Here is a 15,205-nt window from a genome sequence, read left to right as displayed (position 1 = left end):
TTTCAAGTTATCGCTATGTTCTTAGAGCACAATTTACTCTTTAGATAGCTCTGCTTACTCAGTGTGGTGTGATAGTTGGAGGCTAAAAGTTATTTGTACCCTGTATTCTTCTGAGGAAGTAAGAAAATTGTATCTTCTCAGCAGCTTTAGGGACAGTCTCAGGAGAGTGGAGATGGGCACCTGCTCCAACTAGAGCACTGTGAACTGCAAAACAAGCTGAAAATTTGTATGCTTGAAGAATTCAAGTTATGCAATCACATCCATCAATCAGATCTATAGATATTATATAGAAGAGTAAGTCAAATACCTCACCAGGGAGAGGGATACGTAGAACACCACAGACTTGTTTATTTATTAAGAACCTGCAAACTGCAGTGTGGAATAGAACAAGAGCCAGGAGCACATAAAGAAGAAAAAAGAAGTGCCTTTCTGCATAACAAGCAAGCCAGAAAAGCTGGGCTTCAGCCTTGGATCTTCAGGGATAAATGTAGTGAGTTGTGGGGGGAAAGGGTGGATAAATACCAGTCCAGGATGTGACATTGCAGAGGGTAAGTCTAAAAGCAATTATTACTAATCTATGGCAAACACGAACCCTGACTCTATTTCAGGTCTTTTTATTATGCCCAGTTCTCAGCAGCGAAGAACTCTGCAGCATCTCTGTCTCCTTACCTATGGGAAACAAATACTGAAACTCAATCCACATTTCCCCAGGAGAAAAATATACTACTCCTAGTCATCTTTACTTCTATAAAAGTATTCCATTTTGAGGTGTACTACAGCATCCCCAAATGGTGGATGGGTTTAATGTTTTCCTCATGCTTGACTCCAGGAAGCATAAGTAGTTGAGAACTCTTGTGTACATTTTACAGAGAATATACAGGGTAAAAAAAAAAGGAGGGATGGGGAGTAGATCTGTTCAGATCTGCTTGAAAGCCAAAGGCAGAGCAGTGCCATACTCCCACACCAAGACTTCCACAGCGTCTTTGCGTTTTGGGGTCTTCGTGGTAAAGCCAAAGCATAAGCCTTGCCTCCAGCAGAAGTAAACTATTTGCCCTCCCAAACCTTACACTGCCTTCTTCACATATATTCATTGAAGAAAAAAAGCCAATTAAACTATCAGTCAGATTAAAAGAAGTGCCACAGGGTTAGGAGAAGAACGGAAATTTCCCTTTGGAATTCTATTATGTTTGTACAAAAGCACCTGAAGACCAAGTGCAAGAGAAGGCTGCAGGAATTCCATTTTCTTCACAGTCATTACAGCTGCACAGGAGACACTTAAGAGAACTCTGCACTTAGAACAAACTTTAGCCCTATGCCACAGTATGCACACAAAGAAGTGGAATGGCAAATGACTGTAACCAACTATAGTAATGAATTAAATACTCTAAAACAGAGGAAACTTGAACAACAATGTGAGAGATAAGAGCATAAATTTAACATCACCTGTGTAACAGGCACTTACTTACCTAAGCTGGGGATTAAATATGTCTATCAAATTTTCAGTAAGATAATTTGTTAAAAACATATACATCTATGGAAAAAGAGAGACCCTTTCAGGGAAATAATTTCAAAATTAGGAGCCCCATCGGATGAGCAAACCAAATAAAAATTACCAAATTGATTTTATAAGCTATTTTGAGAAAGGGACAGAACAGACTTAATTTCTAAATAAGCCTTTTTGCCTCTTAAAACAACTGGACTTAAGCAGGGGCTAAATTTGGCCATATTCATACAGAAACATACTGTAATTCTACAATGGATTCCTGATGTGCAGACACAGCACAGTGCAATGTAAACAGCAAGAAATAGACAGGTTACCTTCATCTTTTGAATGAAATTTAAGTGAGTGAAAATCTGCTCATCATTTTAATCTTACATGACTATCACAAAAGTAATTTATGTAATAGCAACCAAGTGTCATTGAAAGGTAAACAAAAAGCAAAAAATGTATTTTCAAATGAAATGCCAAAAATCACATCCACAAAAAGAAGGTGTAGCAGAAAATACTTTAATTTGCATTTTGTAGATTCAAACATAGCAAAGATTCAGAAGTGTTTAGATCTCAATAAGCAGTTCGAACACTGATTTTGATTTTAATAAATATTACATTTTAATAAGATAGCTATATGGAGAAATTGTCAAGTGATGAATTGCTGATTGCTACTTTATAAACATGAGCATCAAGATTATTTACAACATATTACAAGTCATTTCCCAGAATAGCACAAAGCAAGGTCAGATAAAGGCAACCCAACCATCAAACACAACTCAAGAAAATGTGGCACAGTGTATTTCATGCACATACAATGACAGCACAATTCATCAGCTGAAAACTAGGAAAACACTTATTATTCCAGCTTACACAATCTCTTTATTTTATTGTTTTAAATTTATATTCTGACCTACTTCCTCAGGCACTGAAGAACAAGTTATTCAGCAACAGTGCCCTACTTTTTACCTATATAGTTTGTACCAAGTCTTTCTTCACCATTTCACACAAGTCTTCATGACTTGGGAACAATTCAACATTTTTGTCTTTGTCTTCTCACCACCTCTGGGATTACAATCATTGTGTCATTTGTACAAAATGTACTGCTACTCTGAAATGAATGGCAGACAGTGTTGACAAGCTGATCTCCAATAGGGAGCTGGAATTTAAAATAGTTTACAGATCATGGAGGGTGTAACTAACCTTATTCTTCAGTATAAAAACGGAGCTGTAAATTTTTAAAATTTAACATAGAAAGAATTAAGTCACTCAACTCACACAGCAAAACTTCATAGGCAGCATAGTCACAGAATGTACATCAAATACAGTAAAAAAGATGGTGACAGGAAAAATGTTTCAACTAGATTTGTTACAGGAAAAATCTTATATCCTATCTCTACAATGACAGTGAAGTGAAATGCTTTCCCTACTTGATCATCAAAAGATGTAAGAGAACTTACACACACAATTTGCTGTTCAGCTGCATTCCTGTGTTCCCATGATACAAAGGAAAAGAAGAAAAGCTTTGCATCTCTTTGTCCTTACCCAACACTATTAACCATGTGCCAACAAGGGCTGCAAAGACCAGGTGTCCAGGATGTGCATGTCTGAATCTTTCACCTGCCCATGAGCAAGTGCATGATTCTGCCTCAGTGTCTGTTGATTTTAGCCAGGCACAGGTGGAAAAAAAAATAGCAAGTTGCATCCCCAGGAGGAGACTGGAAGCAATTCACTTTCCCCACACAACAAGGGGAAAAAAGGAAGAAATGTTTCTGAGACTTGGGTCCTTCCTGGGGCAGCACAGTCATACAGTTTTGTACTTCCTTCTAACTAGAAAATCCTGCCTAAAGCTTTAGGCACTATAATATATAACAATACAGATAAATCCCAGTTATACGGCACTCCTCACACAAGTGAGCCTACAGTTCTAGCCCTTGCAGGTCTGTCCAAAAGGCAAAGAATTTACAGCCAATTAAAAATTCCACTCCTTCAATACATACAACTACTCAAGTTTCGATACAGTGTGTAATGCACCTAGCAAACACAGCTGTTCACATCTGAGCTACTTACCTAGATTCCCACTTCAATTTGATAGAGAAAAATAAACTCTAAGGGTGCAAATACAGAGCTTGGAAGGGGCCAGGTGAATCCACCTAGAAACCTCCTGCTCTCCTGCCTAACTAGAAAAAGAAAGCCTGTGATGACTTGCTCAGACACAGGTGCCCACAGGCCAGAGAGGGTACTAGGGGAAAACATCCCCAAACTGGCATCAGCTTCCCCTAACATCATGTCCAATTACCTATAAGGTGAAATAGAAACTTCCACTGGGATACCAGTGCACTGCCAATTTGTACAACTATCACCAAAACTTTGTAAGGGTGGTTTGGATTTTTTTTTTTTTAATTTCTCTTTCTATTTTTTTTTTTCATTTAGCATATCCCAGTTTGACACAAAGGGGTTAAACTTTCTTAAGCAACAGCATTTTTTAGAAAAGCCAAGTGTCAGCAGTATAGTCTATTTCATTTCCAGTCAGGTAGAAATTTGAAGCTAGTCTGGAATCAAAGGACAGAGCGTATTCCAGCCTTGAGAAAACTTCAGTGGTAAAGGAACACATTATGGAAGCCAATACAGTTACAATCGATTATATAAATAGGTCACTCAGTATCTAATAGGGTGAAAAAATGTTTAAGAGCACTTAATTTTGTGAAGATTTGTTTTTAAAAACAAGAGTTGTATCTACACTGCACCAGCACTTCCTACATTCATAACACCTAACTTCATTTTTAAACATGCTGGTTTAAAAGAAATTATTACTTCATTTTAAATTTAAACCAATATTTGGTTGCTACTAATGGTAATGCTGTTTCTGAATTCTGTTTTGACACTACTAAGTTATCACTGACATTTGTGGACAATGATACATGAGTAATTTCTTATTTTATGAAAGTAATGTTATTAACGTACCCGTTTTTTATGCTGAATATTCTTTTAAAGAAGATACAGTAAGGGTTTGCATAGATAGATTATGTGGTATTAAATGTCAGTATGATTATGAATTTTAAAAAGCATTTTTTTTAAAAGTGACTACAAAAGCAAGATATTTTTACACTGACCTTTTAACATAGCACTCAAACGTAACTCATAAAGAGCAAATTTATTTCCATGGCTCAAAGACCAAAGTGTGCTATTTTAACATTTAAGACACTAAAAACACAACTTTTGGAAACTGAACTTGTGATTACAATTACAATTAGAAAATAACATGGAGTAAACAGAAATTTGATTCACTGAGGCTCTTCAGCTAGCAGCTCTCCATTAACCATCCTCCCCTGTCCTGACCCCTACCTCCATGTAAATGCAGGTAAGGGGCTACAGCAAGGGGCTGAAGGAAAGTCACTTTCAACTCTGCTGCATTAGAGACAAGGTAGTAATTAAAAAAAAAAAAAGTGCTGAAAAGCACAAGACAAGGGTAAAAAATGTTGGTATCACCTTAATGCAAAAAAGCCCAGCATGAAAAGATTTTCTGCTCAGTAAATTTGCTTTTTTAAGTAAGTTTCATTATTACAGTAAGAAGCTAAAACTCAGCAAGAGCCTTATTTCTTTTTGTTGTTGCTGTTATTTGTTGTTATTTGTTTCTTTGGAGCTTTTTCCCTTCATTCCTTTTGACAGTCACAACTAACATACCAAATCCTCAGAACACACTGAAGCTCAGTAGATGGGGAGACACAAGAAGTGACTCCCCTCTTTCCAGACAGGCCAAGTCAGGGTGGAGGGACATATGTTTTCATATAAAACAGCTGTCTCAGAAAGACAAGGAAATAAGAAAATGTCTGAAGTTTCAGTACAACAGAACTGTGAGCAGAAAACTTTAAAAAAAACAGATCAGCATAATTTACACATTTAAAAACTATATATTTCATTCATAAATATATTTTCTAATTAATAACCATTCCTAGTTTAAACATAAATATTCAAGTTGGGATTTGATTTTACTTTTTATCAGTTCATGTAGAGTCCTGTAAGGATCAGTTCTTTCTGCTCAATGCAGTCATGTAAATGATCTTCACTAACAGGTTGTGCAAAGACCTTCATTACCTGGTTTGTTGTAATAAAACCTTAAAATTCTGCAACTCTTTTATACTCGTGGAAAGCCTGTAAAACAAAAATCATACAAGTATTACCAATTTAGCAAAAGAGAGGTACAAATTATCACAATTTTCCTTTAGATTATTTTTCTCAAACACAATTCTGTTCCAAAGATGAACACACTTAAGATACATTTTTTCTCAAAAAGTCTAGTGACTCCCCATTTTACATTTACATAATATATGACAGAGATTGAAGTTTATATAGATGTTTAATTGTCCCAGCTTCATTAAACATGTAAAAATCCCTAACCACAGGTTGTAAAGTTTATTACATTCTTTTATCAGCTTGTTTAAATAGATTGTTTAAACAGGAACAGATTGTTATATTCAAGATCTGAAGAACTAACCCAATGAGCAAAGCATGGTCTATATACACTACTTTTAAAGCTGTTAAAATATTTCACCATTTGAAGGGGATAAATTTTAAAAAAATTAACCAAATTTAAGAGATTTAACTTTCACCTTGTAAGGTAGACTTACGAGACTTGAGATAGAGGGGATGAATTAGATCCAGACACAGAATGAAGACTAAGGGCTAATAATCCACATGCTCAGTTTGAAGGCATTAAGTTTATCAATATCATTGACAGTAATTCAACCTTTAAAAACCTACAGAAACTGAGTATTGATACTGAAGTTTTATATTTTTCTACTATTGAACTTGTAACATTTTACCTTCCAAAGGCATTTACAAGAGCAACTATTTCTTGCCGTGTGAGCTGAAAACCTTTTGATGGGCTATTCTCAGGAAGGCTCTGTATTTCCTTCTCAGAAAACAAGATCTTCAGGGCAGTTCCTAAGCCTTGAGTCTATAAGAAAAGTCCAATGCTTTACCATCAGTAAGAGCACTCCTTCAAATACTCATAAAACCATAAAAAAAATAAAACCACACTTATCTAGGCAAACTTAAGTATCAAATCTTACATACTGACCTTCAACCCAAATAACTACAAAATCCAGGGCACTAATGCAAAAGCATGACATTAATTGTGTACCAAGTTCAGTCACTTATTTAAGAACACTTGTTTCCTCAAGTGTTCTTCATCCTTGTCTTTTTAATCTCTTCTTTTCTCATCTCTTTTCTTCTTGGTCATGCATATGAAAATACATTACAACACTTCCAGCTCCCTCTTGCCCCTTACCTTACAGATGCCCCACTCTTGCAGGATCACATCTTCCCTTTTCCTCCCCCCACTCCCATTTCAAGTCAAACTAAGTTTTTTTATGAGGTATCACAACACATGTGCTTTTTCTACCTTCAATCCTAGTGGCAAACGATGCAAACAATGCAGTTTCACTTTCAGCCCCTATTTTCTATGCAGGAATAGAACAGAAGCAGCTTTTCTTATTTTCACTTTTAATTGGGCTACATAAGCAACTGGATTTTGACAAAAAGTGGTTGAAGCTGGCTGCAAGAGAACTTTATAGGTGAGGAAATCTGGCCTTTTTTTGTTCTTAGTGTGGAGGAAAAACAACAATAGATCAGAAGCATTAACTAGGACAGAACTCCAGAAGAAGCAGAACTCCAGAAATTCAGCAGAGACCACCAAATTTTTGATGCTACAACTCTGAAATTTGCTCTCTGGTAAGTTTAATGCAACGCAGTGGTACAGGACAGCAAGCACTTCAAAATAACTTCTCAGTCCGGACTTAACATTAGTCTTGAGGTTTAAAGTGCTGTTGTCAGTAAAATAAAAATAGTACGTGCCAAGAAAATGAAACTGGTTTTCAGCTTTCAGCTTTACTGTGCACCTTTGCATTCATTTGCTGCCCTCTGCATAAACTGTGAAAATCTGAATTACTTCTTTTTCTTACACCTCAGTTTGTGGAGTTAAATATCACACTGGATTCCCTAACAAGTAAGTGCTGTATTTAAAGGAAGGTTTCCCAGAAGTGATTCTACAAGGCTCATCTGATGGCTGAATACAGGTAAGATATTGATTGTTAGTAATATCTCACAATGAAGCATCTGCTTTAAAAGTATCTCTTGTAGAATACAAGTTCCAACAGCTGTTGACTAAATGAAATAAACATTTTGAAAAAAAATTAAAATGTTTAAAAGCAAATGAAACATATACCTACTTTTAATATATAGGTAAGGATACCACGGACCAACCACGTACTGAAAGCCTGAATGCTAAGGTAAGAGGTGTCCTCCCAAAATGAAATAGATGCTTATCTTGGGACCTGCTCCTGCCAGAACACACACACCTAACACAAAATAAACTGTACCTGAAGTTTGCCCCACAGCCTGCATTTGTCACATCCAACACAGTCCATTATGCGGGAGATGTTCTTGAAATGCAACCTGAATTCTTCCTGTCAGTTAAAAACAAAATAAAAAAGCTTAAGCTAATGTACATCTGAGCTTTACAAAAACAGAATGTTAATGCACCCAATACCATTACAAATCCAGTATCATTAGAAGATCAATTATCTTACCAAAACTGAACAAAACCATTGCCTTATGTAGTCAAGCCATTAACAAAGACCCTGTAAACCCAGAATCCGTTTTCCAAGCCACTTCTAACAGTTATTTCTTTAAAAAAAACAACAAAAAACACCACCAACAAAAATATGCAGGGTAATGCTTGGATTCTGTACACTGATTTCCTACCCACTTTCTCCATATTTTCTAAGCTGCAAGTAGTGTATCTGTGTCCCTGCCCATTTTTTTCCTTCCATTATTCAAATCCCTTTTGAACCAACCACCTTTTTGACAAACATGTTACCATTCACAAAAGATATTTCCTGTTCAAAACTATGGGTAGATTGCTACTGTGCAACTTCAGACAGAGGGGGAGCAAGCACACTACAGAACTAATTAGGCTGATCTCAATTTTTTAAGGTCCAAAACCACTAGCTGGGCTGATAAAACACTGCCACTTCTCTAATGGCATTTTTTATAATGGTGATGGCACTCCAAACCACAGCTGAAATAAGTGTTGTAAGCATGAATAAATATTAAAACAGACCTTCATTACTGAGCACCACTCCCAGCTGTGGAATTGCAATTTATACCAGTGGCATGTTAACACTGGAAGTTGATGCGTAGGTACAGCATTGCAAGTAGGTTCCCATGTCTAGGAATTATGTTTTCTAATGTTAAGCATTATATTAGAAGACTATCCTGTATATTGTGTTATATAAGTCATCATTTCGTAAAGCAAACCTGACTGGGTGGGTTCTTTTTATCCAGATAATTATGTGAAACAGATATTCTACTTAAACAAAAGCACCACTGCATTTACTGGTAATACTCAAGGCACAAAGCCAGCGATTTCAGTCTGCTTGGATCAGGACAGCACCTTGCCATAAAGTTGATTAAAAGGCCTCAGATACAACTCTAGAAAAGGCAGGGATAAAACATTACTTTCAACAGTATGTGGTAGGCAGAAGGACTTTCCAAAATAACACAGCCTAATTTCAAAATGGGTATTTTGGATGTCACTCAGAAAACTAGCTTTACCTTTAGTGATTTGGCTCCTTTTTTATCTCCAGCAAACATAGACTTTTCATCAAAGTGCATATGGAAGGACCTAATAAAGACAAAATGCAATCAAAATAAATGCTTGGCATAAACTACAGTGTTCAATTAACCTTGGTGAGAAGCTGATGCCATCAGTGTTAAGTATTTTTTCAGAGTTCCTAGTCTTTGCCGATTAGGCCTCAAAAAACTACTCAGTGGTACCAGTTTTACTATTCAATCACTGTAACTTGAAATCTGTTATTCAGAGTTTTGTTAAAATTAATACTGAAATTGGCTTAATGCTTGTCTTCCAACTGATCATTGCCTGACTACGCCTCAAGTACCCAGAAAGACCATGATTAGGGACAGCACAACATGTTACCAATCACAAAAACTAGCAAAAGGGAGAGAAAAGAAACTGAGCGTAAGATCACGGAATAAATAAAAAGAAGAAGGGATGGCCAAACCACCAGAGGTTAAGTCTGTGATCAAAGCTAGATTACTCAGTGGACCATTAAAAGACTGTATGCACTACTTTACTTTTCAAACTAAATCATGTGCATCTTATACTGAAGAATCAGAAAAATCAACACACAGGGAGTAGCCCAGGGTGTTGAGTTGTCGGGGGTTTTTTGGGTGCTTTTTGTTCGTTTGTTTTTAAAGACCGGTATATTCAAACCTCAAAACTATTAATCTCTCCTATCAAATGTACAAATTCCCCTTGATCTCTCCCATTACTTAAATGCTATTTCTCCATTCCACTCTCCTTCTTGTCCTATCCTATCAAGGAGTCACCTATTCTCGCTTCCAAACACAACTGAAAATTTCAAACCACTGATCAAAAGCCCCCTATGCCTTACTTGGTATCCCTGAAGATATCCAGCAGGAGAGCTTTAGACTCAGCGTCCTCGTGGCCGTTGCCGGTGTAAAGGTCGACAACTGCGCGCTCAAAGTACGGGGCGACCTTCGACAGCGCCCGCAGCTCGATCAGGTACAGGAAATACAAGTTCTTGAGCCTCCTTGGGCCCTCTCCTTTTGTTTCAGCAGGGTCAAAGCGCCGAGTGAACTCTTTCACATTTGGTCCCCAGCGTGGCTTCCCCCACGTTTCTATGCAGAGGAAAAAAAAAATGGGCAGGGGTAGTAAAAGAGACACATTTAGAACATAAAAGCAACAACTTTCAGAAAGACCAAAATCCATGCTACAGATATTGCAGAATTCCATTTGGCAATTTTACCTAGACATACCTTCAAGAAGATAATTTGCACACAGATGCAAGTTGATGCTAGCATGGAGTCCAGAAATGAGTTTATAAAACACTCTTTTCTCAAGGCACAGACCTGTTCAGGAAAAACAGCAAACAGATCCCAAACTAAATATTGGAAATAATTTATTAAAACGAATATACCCTGGACATTTCAGTGATGCAAGTCTGCATTGCTGACTTTCAAGAGTTACAATTACAGCACTTGAGTATTGTTAATAAGCCCTTATAGCCATCACAGGAAAAGTTTACACTCTATTTTTTATATAAAACAATACTAAGAATGACATTTGACATTTCTTGCTTGCTATTTTAGAGTTCTAGTTAACACAGTCAAATAAAGATCTGTTCAATTGGCAGAGATAAATTGCTAGACAAAAATAAGATGCCTACAGTGTTTGAGCAATAAATTTTAAATAATCTTGAATTTTGATGGTCTGAAAATCAGATATATACTGTGACCCATCTTAATTACAATTAGAGCTGCCACTGAATTAGAGGAGTGGCCCTAAAGAAAAACACCAAAAGGCCCAGAAAACCTTACAGTACTGGAAAACAGCGAAACTACTTCTTCATAGATGTACTGTAAATTCACTGAAGATGCAAATGCACAGGACAAAACCTTGGAAAATATGACAATGAATACAGATGTCTATAGCATAAATGGAAATACAGTGGCATTGAGATATCAGAATATAAGTTATATGCAGAAATTACTTATAATTCCAATTGGAACCAAAGTTAGAGACTCCACTTGATATTTAAGAGTTTGTTCCTCTCAAATATATGTTTGGGCAACTTTCCTGCCACTCCAATCTCCACAAATGGAAGCAAGAAGAGCAGATAGTGAAGCCTACCTGTGAGCCTGACATGTGTCCTCACAGACAAAGGCATGTAAATTTATATGCTTTCCTACAATACCACCAGACAAGCAAAGGCTTAAGAAAGGCAGAATTAACCAAGTTTAAAATTAAGTACATTTGACTCAGTTAATTTTCTGCACACCTCCAAAATGGGATTTTGATTGCCACTACTGCAATAATAATTTCCATTTTAACATGAATAAAAAGAAAATTGCTTTGCCTTCTGAACACACATTTTATAAACTGGGAACAGAGCCACCAAAATCTTTAATGTCCTTTAAAGCTGTGTTTTAAATAATAATGCTTACCAATATTACTACTACTAATGTCTCTGCTTAAATGCCTAAAATAACCAGAAAATTCAAAGTAACTGGCAAGGAAGTGAATTCCCCCTTTATAAAAGATAAAACACTTAAATGTTTAAGGATTATGCTAAGTAAATGAGAAGATTTTTAAAGACCCTCAAGGTAAGAAGTATTTGAACAAGTCAGAAGCTCTGCACAATTTACTAAAAATTCTAAATTGTGAAAAATAATTCAGATGAAAAAAGTGCTATAGTGTTCCTTCTAGTGAATACAACACTATATTAACTCATCCAAGAGCCTTTACCTTCTAGCCATGTGTAGAAAGATTCTCCTGTAAATACAAAGTACACAGTTAAATTAAGAGTATTCATTTTCAACATTACAGCATCTTTATATTGCTGTGCACACAACATCAGCTGCCATCTAGACATGAATTAAATAATTCAGCTGTTAAATGAGAATAGGCACTGAAGGAGCTAACTCGGAGGTTGGTTTAAATCTGCTGGGGACAGAATAAGAGAAATGCAAGAATAAGCATGCCTAAGCTACTGGTCAGGGCATTCAGCAGTGCATGGAAGCACAAGTCTGATTATTTGCACTGCTGGTGAAAGACATGTTGCCAGAGTGCAATTCTGACAGCCATCACCTTAACCTGCCTAAATGTTTCCTTTAGACTTACATCTTTTGCCCAAGAGCTTTCAGCTGACTGAAAAATCCTAAAGGCTGCCTCACTATAGGCAGATCAAATACTTTCTCCCCATTCTCTCCCAATCTCCCCAAAATCAAGGGCATTCAAGAAAATACACAAAAAATTGACCCTCTTTCTTTTAAGGGATTTGACATCAGTATCAATGGGGTTCTGGAAAAAAAAAACGAATAACATTACAACATATACATTGTTACAAGAATAGGAACCTAGAAGAGAATTGTGTTTTGATCTTGTCTACTCCTTCTCCTTACTCCAAATGAAAGTATGAGTCCATTAAAAGCATTTTCTGATTAATAATCTGCATAAAAGTATAACTTTGCTGCTCTCTAATTCAATAACAGCAAAGTAACTGAATAAATCCAAAATCCAAAACTCTCTAATGCTTACTTCATTTCTGCAGGTCAAGAAAAATAAGATGACTTACCATCATCTCCTCCTTAGGGGAGAAAAAAGAAAAGAAATGCATAAGCATTAAAAAGATAATTTTCACAACAAAGTAGTAATGAAATACAGACTTTACTACAGACACTCAAAAAGTGCAAGAAACCTTATTTAATTTATAAAAAACAAGCAACTTTCCTTCCCTCCATTCTTGTTCCTCAAGACCACACAAGACTTAACAGACTGTAATAATGAAAGTCACTAAGAAATTGAAATCTTAGTAGCAGCTGGTTCACATATTCTTGAAAGGTGTATTTTAGCTTCAGAAAGATGGTTAGGAAGTCAATGTCTTTAGTCTGCATTGTTCAACAATCAGTCCAGTGTTCCATCCTGGAATTCTGATTCCTGCATTAAACCATTCTTACAGTTCTTTCTATTTGTGTGTATCAGCAATATATCAGCTTTTAGTAATCATAAACAATATATCTTGATTTTCTAATGGATGGTGATTTTTTTTAACTGAATCTATTGGCTAAGAGTAGATTTTTAAGGGAAATGAGACACACTGACAGGGAAAGCAGATTCATTTGAAACACCAGGTTATAGCTTTCAACTTAAATTTGAAAATAAATCTCAAGTTATTAGAATACTTATTTTTTAAACATCTTTGCACATAAATGACTCATCCTAAGTGTCCAGTCCTTCAAATAATGCAATTATTTGTACACTTGAAATACATTGCAAACTATGGATGAAAAATGTACAATTACATTACACCAGGATAAGTATGAACTGAAGTGACTAAATTAAATGCTTTTTGAAAAAAGAATCAAGAACACAAGAGCACATTCAAACTGGAAAACTAGTGTGACACTTAGTAAACAGTTTGAGATGTACAAGTTAGTTTTCATATCATCTGACCTGACATTAATAAGCCTATTAACAGGGATAAGATTTGGCATGTATGTAATAAACTACCACGAGCCTTAGTCTAAATATAAAAAATGTACAGCTACTTCTACAGAAGAAATTAAAAAAGCAGAAGGCACACCTACAGATTGAAGATTGCTATCTGTATCACTTGTACTGCAACAGTCACTATGTTAAAAGAAGTGCATTGGAAAATAAAACAGACAAGACCCACCCCTACTAGGCGCCAGTGGATTTAAAGGACGATAGACAGATCGAGGCCTAAAAAATAAGTTAGAAAACACAAAGATCAGTTTTTAGCTAAACTGAGGTACAAGTGTAAGAAATAGGCCTCCTCTCCCTTCCAATTACTTGAAGCAGTTTTCTTCGTAAATGCTGTTCCATACTCTCCAGGCAGAAGGTCCCTTGTACCCAGTGTAACGTTCTGGATTCAGCAGCAAATCCACATACTGTGCATCTGGAGATCTCTCATCTAAATAGGAAAAAAAATTGTTACATATACCAAGTGATCGACTGAAAAAGATTTAATTTAACCAATCACACAGAACTAAATATAAACAAGGTCTCATATAATACTATTCTGTCTTCCAGTTGCATTTTAAGTTCCATGTACGTAAAAATGCAGCAATATACACGCTAAATGCAAAGCTCAAAAGTATATAATCTATTCCAAAGTCTCCTGAGTGTCTCTAATTTCTATAATGTCTGATGATCATCTATGTGGCTTCTTTAAGTCTGCCATAAACAGTCGACATGCACTGGATTCCCTGACCCTAGGCTAAGACATAAACAGTGTTGTGTTTAAGTGTCCTCCAAATTTAGGGCTTGTCTGTCAGTATTTGGTTGAGGAGGTTGCTTTTATGAAATGAGTATACTACATACAGTAGGTCCTTAATGAAGGCAAGATCAAAGTAGTACATCTTGTAGCTGGTACATACTGTAAATTTATTGGCTAAATCCATTTTTCCTCCAAATATCCTCGTATACTGGTAGAAAACCACATTGCTTAACTGAACAAAATTTTCAGCATATTGCAGAACACATCTCTTGGTTACAACAAGAAGGATGTTACTTAAGCAGCCTTTCAACATGCTATACCCTCATCTTGGAAGTTCACTACAAATTTCAGGTAACTTATCCAAAGAAAATTGTGAAACAGGGCTCTCTGCTTAAAAACACAGTAGAAACAGAAATAGTTTCAAGGTACAACCAGTAAAAAGCAGGAGGAATTCACCCCTCTTTGAAATGCTAGGTCAAGATCAACTCATGCTTAGACAACCCCACATACAAGCCGAAAGTCCAGAGACTTATTCATAGCAATAGACCAAGAAGTGCCACGTAGTACTTCCTCAGACACTAAAAAACAGCCACAGAAACAGAGAGTGAAGCTGCTCTAAAAAAGAAGAGATGATTCTGCATGAGCAGTTAAGCATTGCTTCAGCAGCAGCAGCAAAAACAAACAAAGGAGAACGATACAAGACAAACAATGACTGTCAGATGAGAGGAAGTCAAATTACAGCTTTATTTATTTGACAGTGTAGCTAACCTAAGCAGTTCCTACACTCTCTGATCACTTCAGGGTCAATTTTTCTTCTTGTAATGCACATAGAATTGAGTCTATGTGCACTGGGGAGCCATGCAACAGAGAG

The 15,205-nt window shown here is 36.3% G+C and overlaps 1 protein-coding gene across 1 annotated transcript in view; it reads right to left on the bottom strand.

Moving 5' to 3' along the window:
* Positions 1 to 1,992: 1,992 nt before the first annotated feature.
* ERO1B (endoplasmic reticulum oxidoreductase 1 beta) overlaps positions 1,993 to 15,205 on the bottom strand; it is a 29,283-nt gene continuing 16,070 nt past the window's right edge. Inside the window, exons 7-16 of the mRNA XM_066315677.1 lie at positions 13,908 to 14,028; positions 13,771 to 13,817; positions 12,670 to 12,681; positions 11,841 to 11,867; positions 10,352 to 10,444; positions 9,967 to 10,213; positions 9,107 to 9,176; positions 7,870 to 7,956; positions 6,313 to 6,446; positions 1,993 to 5,641 (exon numbers count right to left, since the gene is read on the bottom strand). Of these exons, the coding sequence (XP_066171774.1) occupies positions 5,581 to 5,641; positions 6,313 to 6,446; positions 7,870 to 7,956; positions 9,107 to 9,176; positions 9,967 to 10,213; positions 10,352 to 10,444; positions 11,841 to 11,867; positions 12,670 to 12,681; positions 13,771 to 13,817; positions 13,908 to 14,028 (899 nt within the window). The 3' untranslated portion in view covers positions 1,993 to 5,580. The remainder of the gene's footprint in view (positions 5,642 to 6,312; positions 6,447 to 7,869; positions 7,957 to 9,106; positions 9,177 to 9,966; positions 10,214 to 10,351; positions 10,445 to 11,840; positions 11,868 to 12,669; positions 12,682 to 13,770; positions 13,818 to 13,907; positions 14,029 to 15,205) is intronic.

Source organism: Sylvia atricapilla, chromosome 3 (genome assembly GCF_009819655.1).
Source record: "Sylvia atricapilla isolate bSylAtr1 chromosome 3, bSylAtr1.pri, whole genome shotgun sequence".
NCBI classification, from domain to species: Eukaryota; Metazoa; Chordata; class Aves; order Passeriformes; family Sylviidae; genus Sylvia; species Sylvia atricapilla.
The sequence above is the reverse complement of the archived record's forward strand: the minus strand, read 5'-3'. Positions and strand labels throughout refer to the sequence as shown.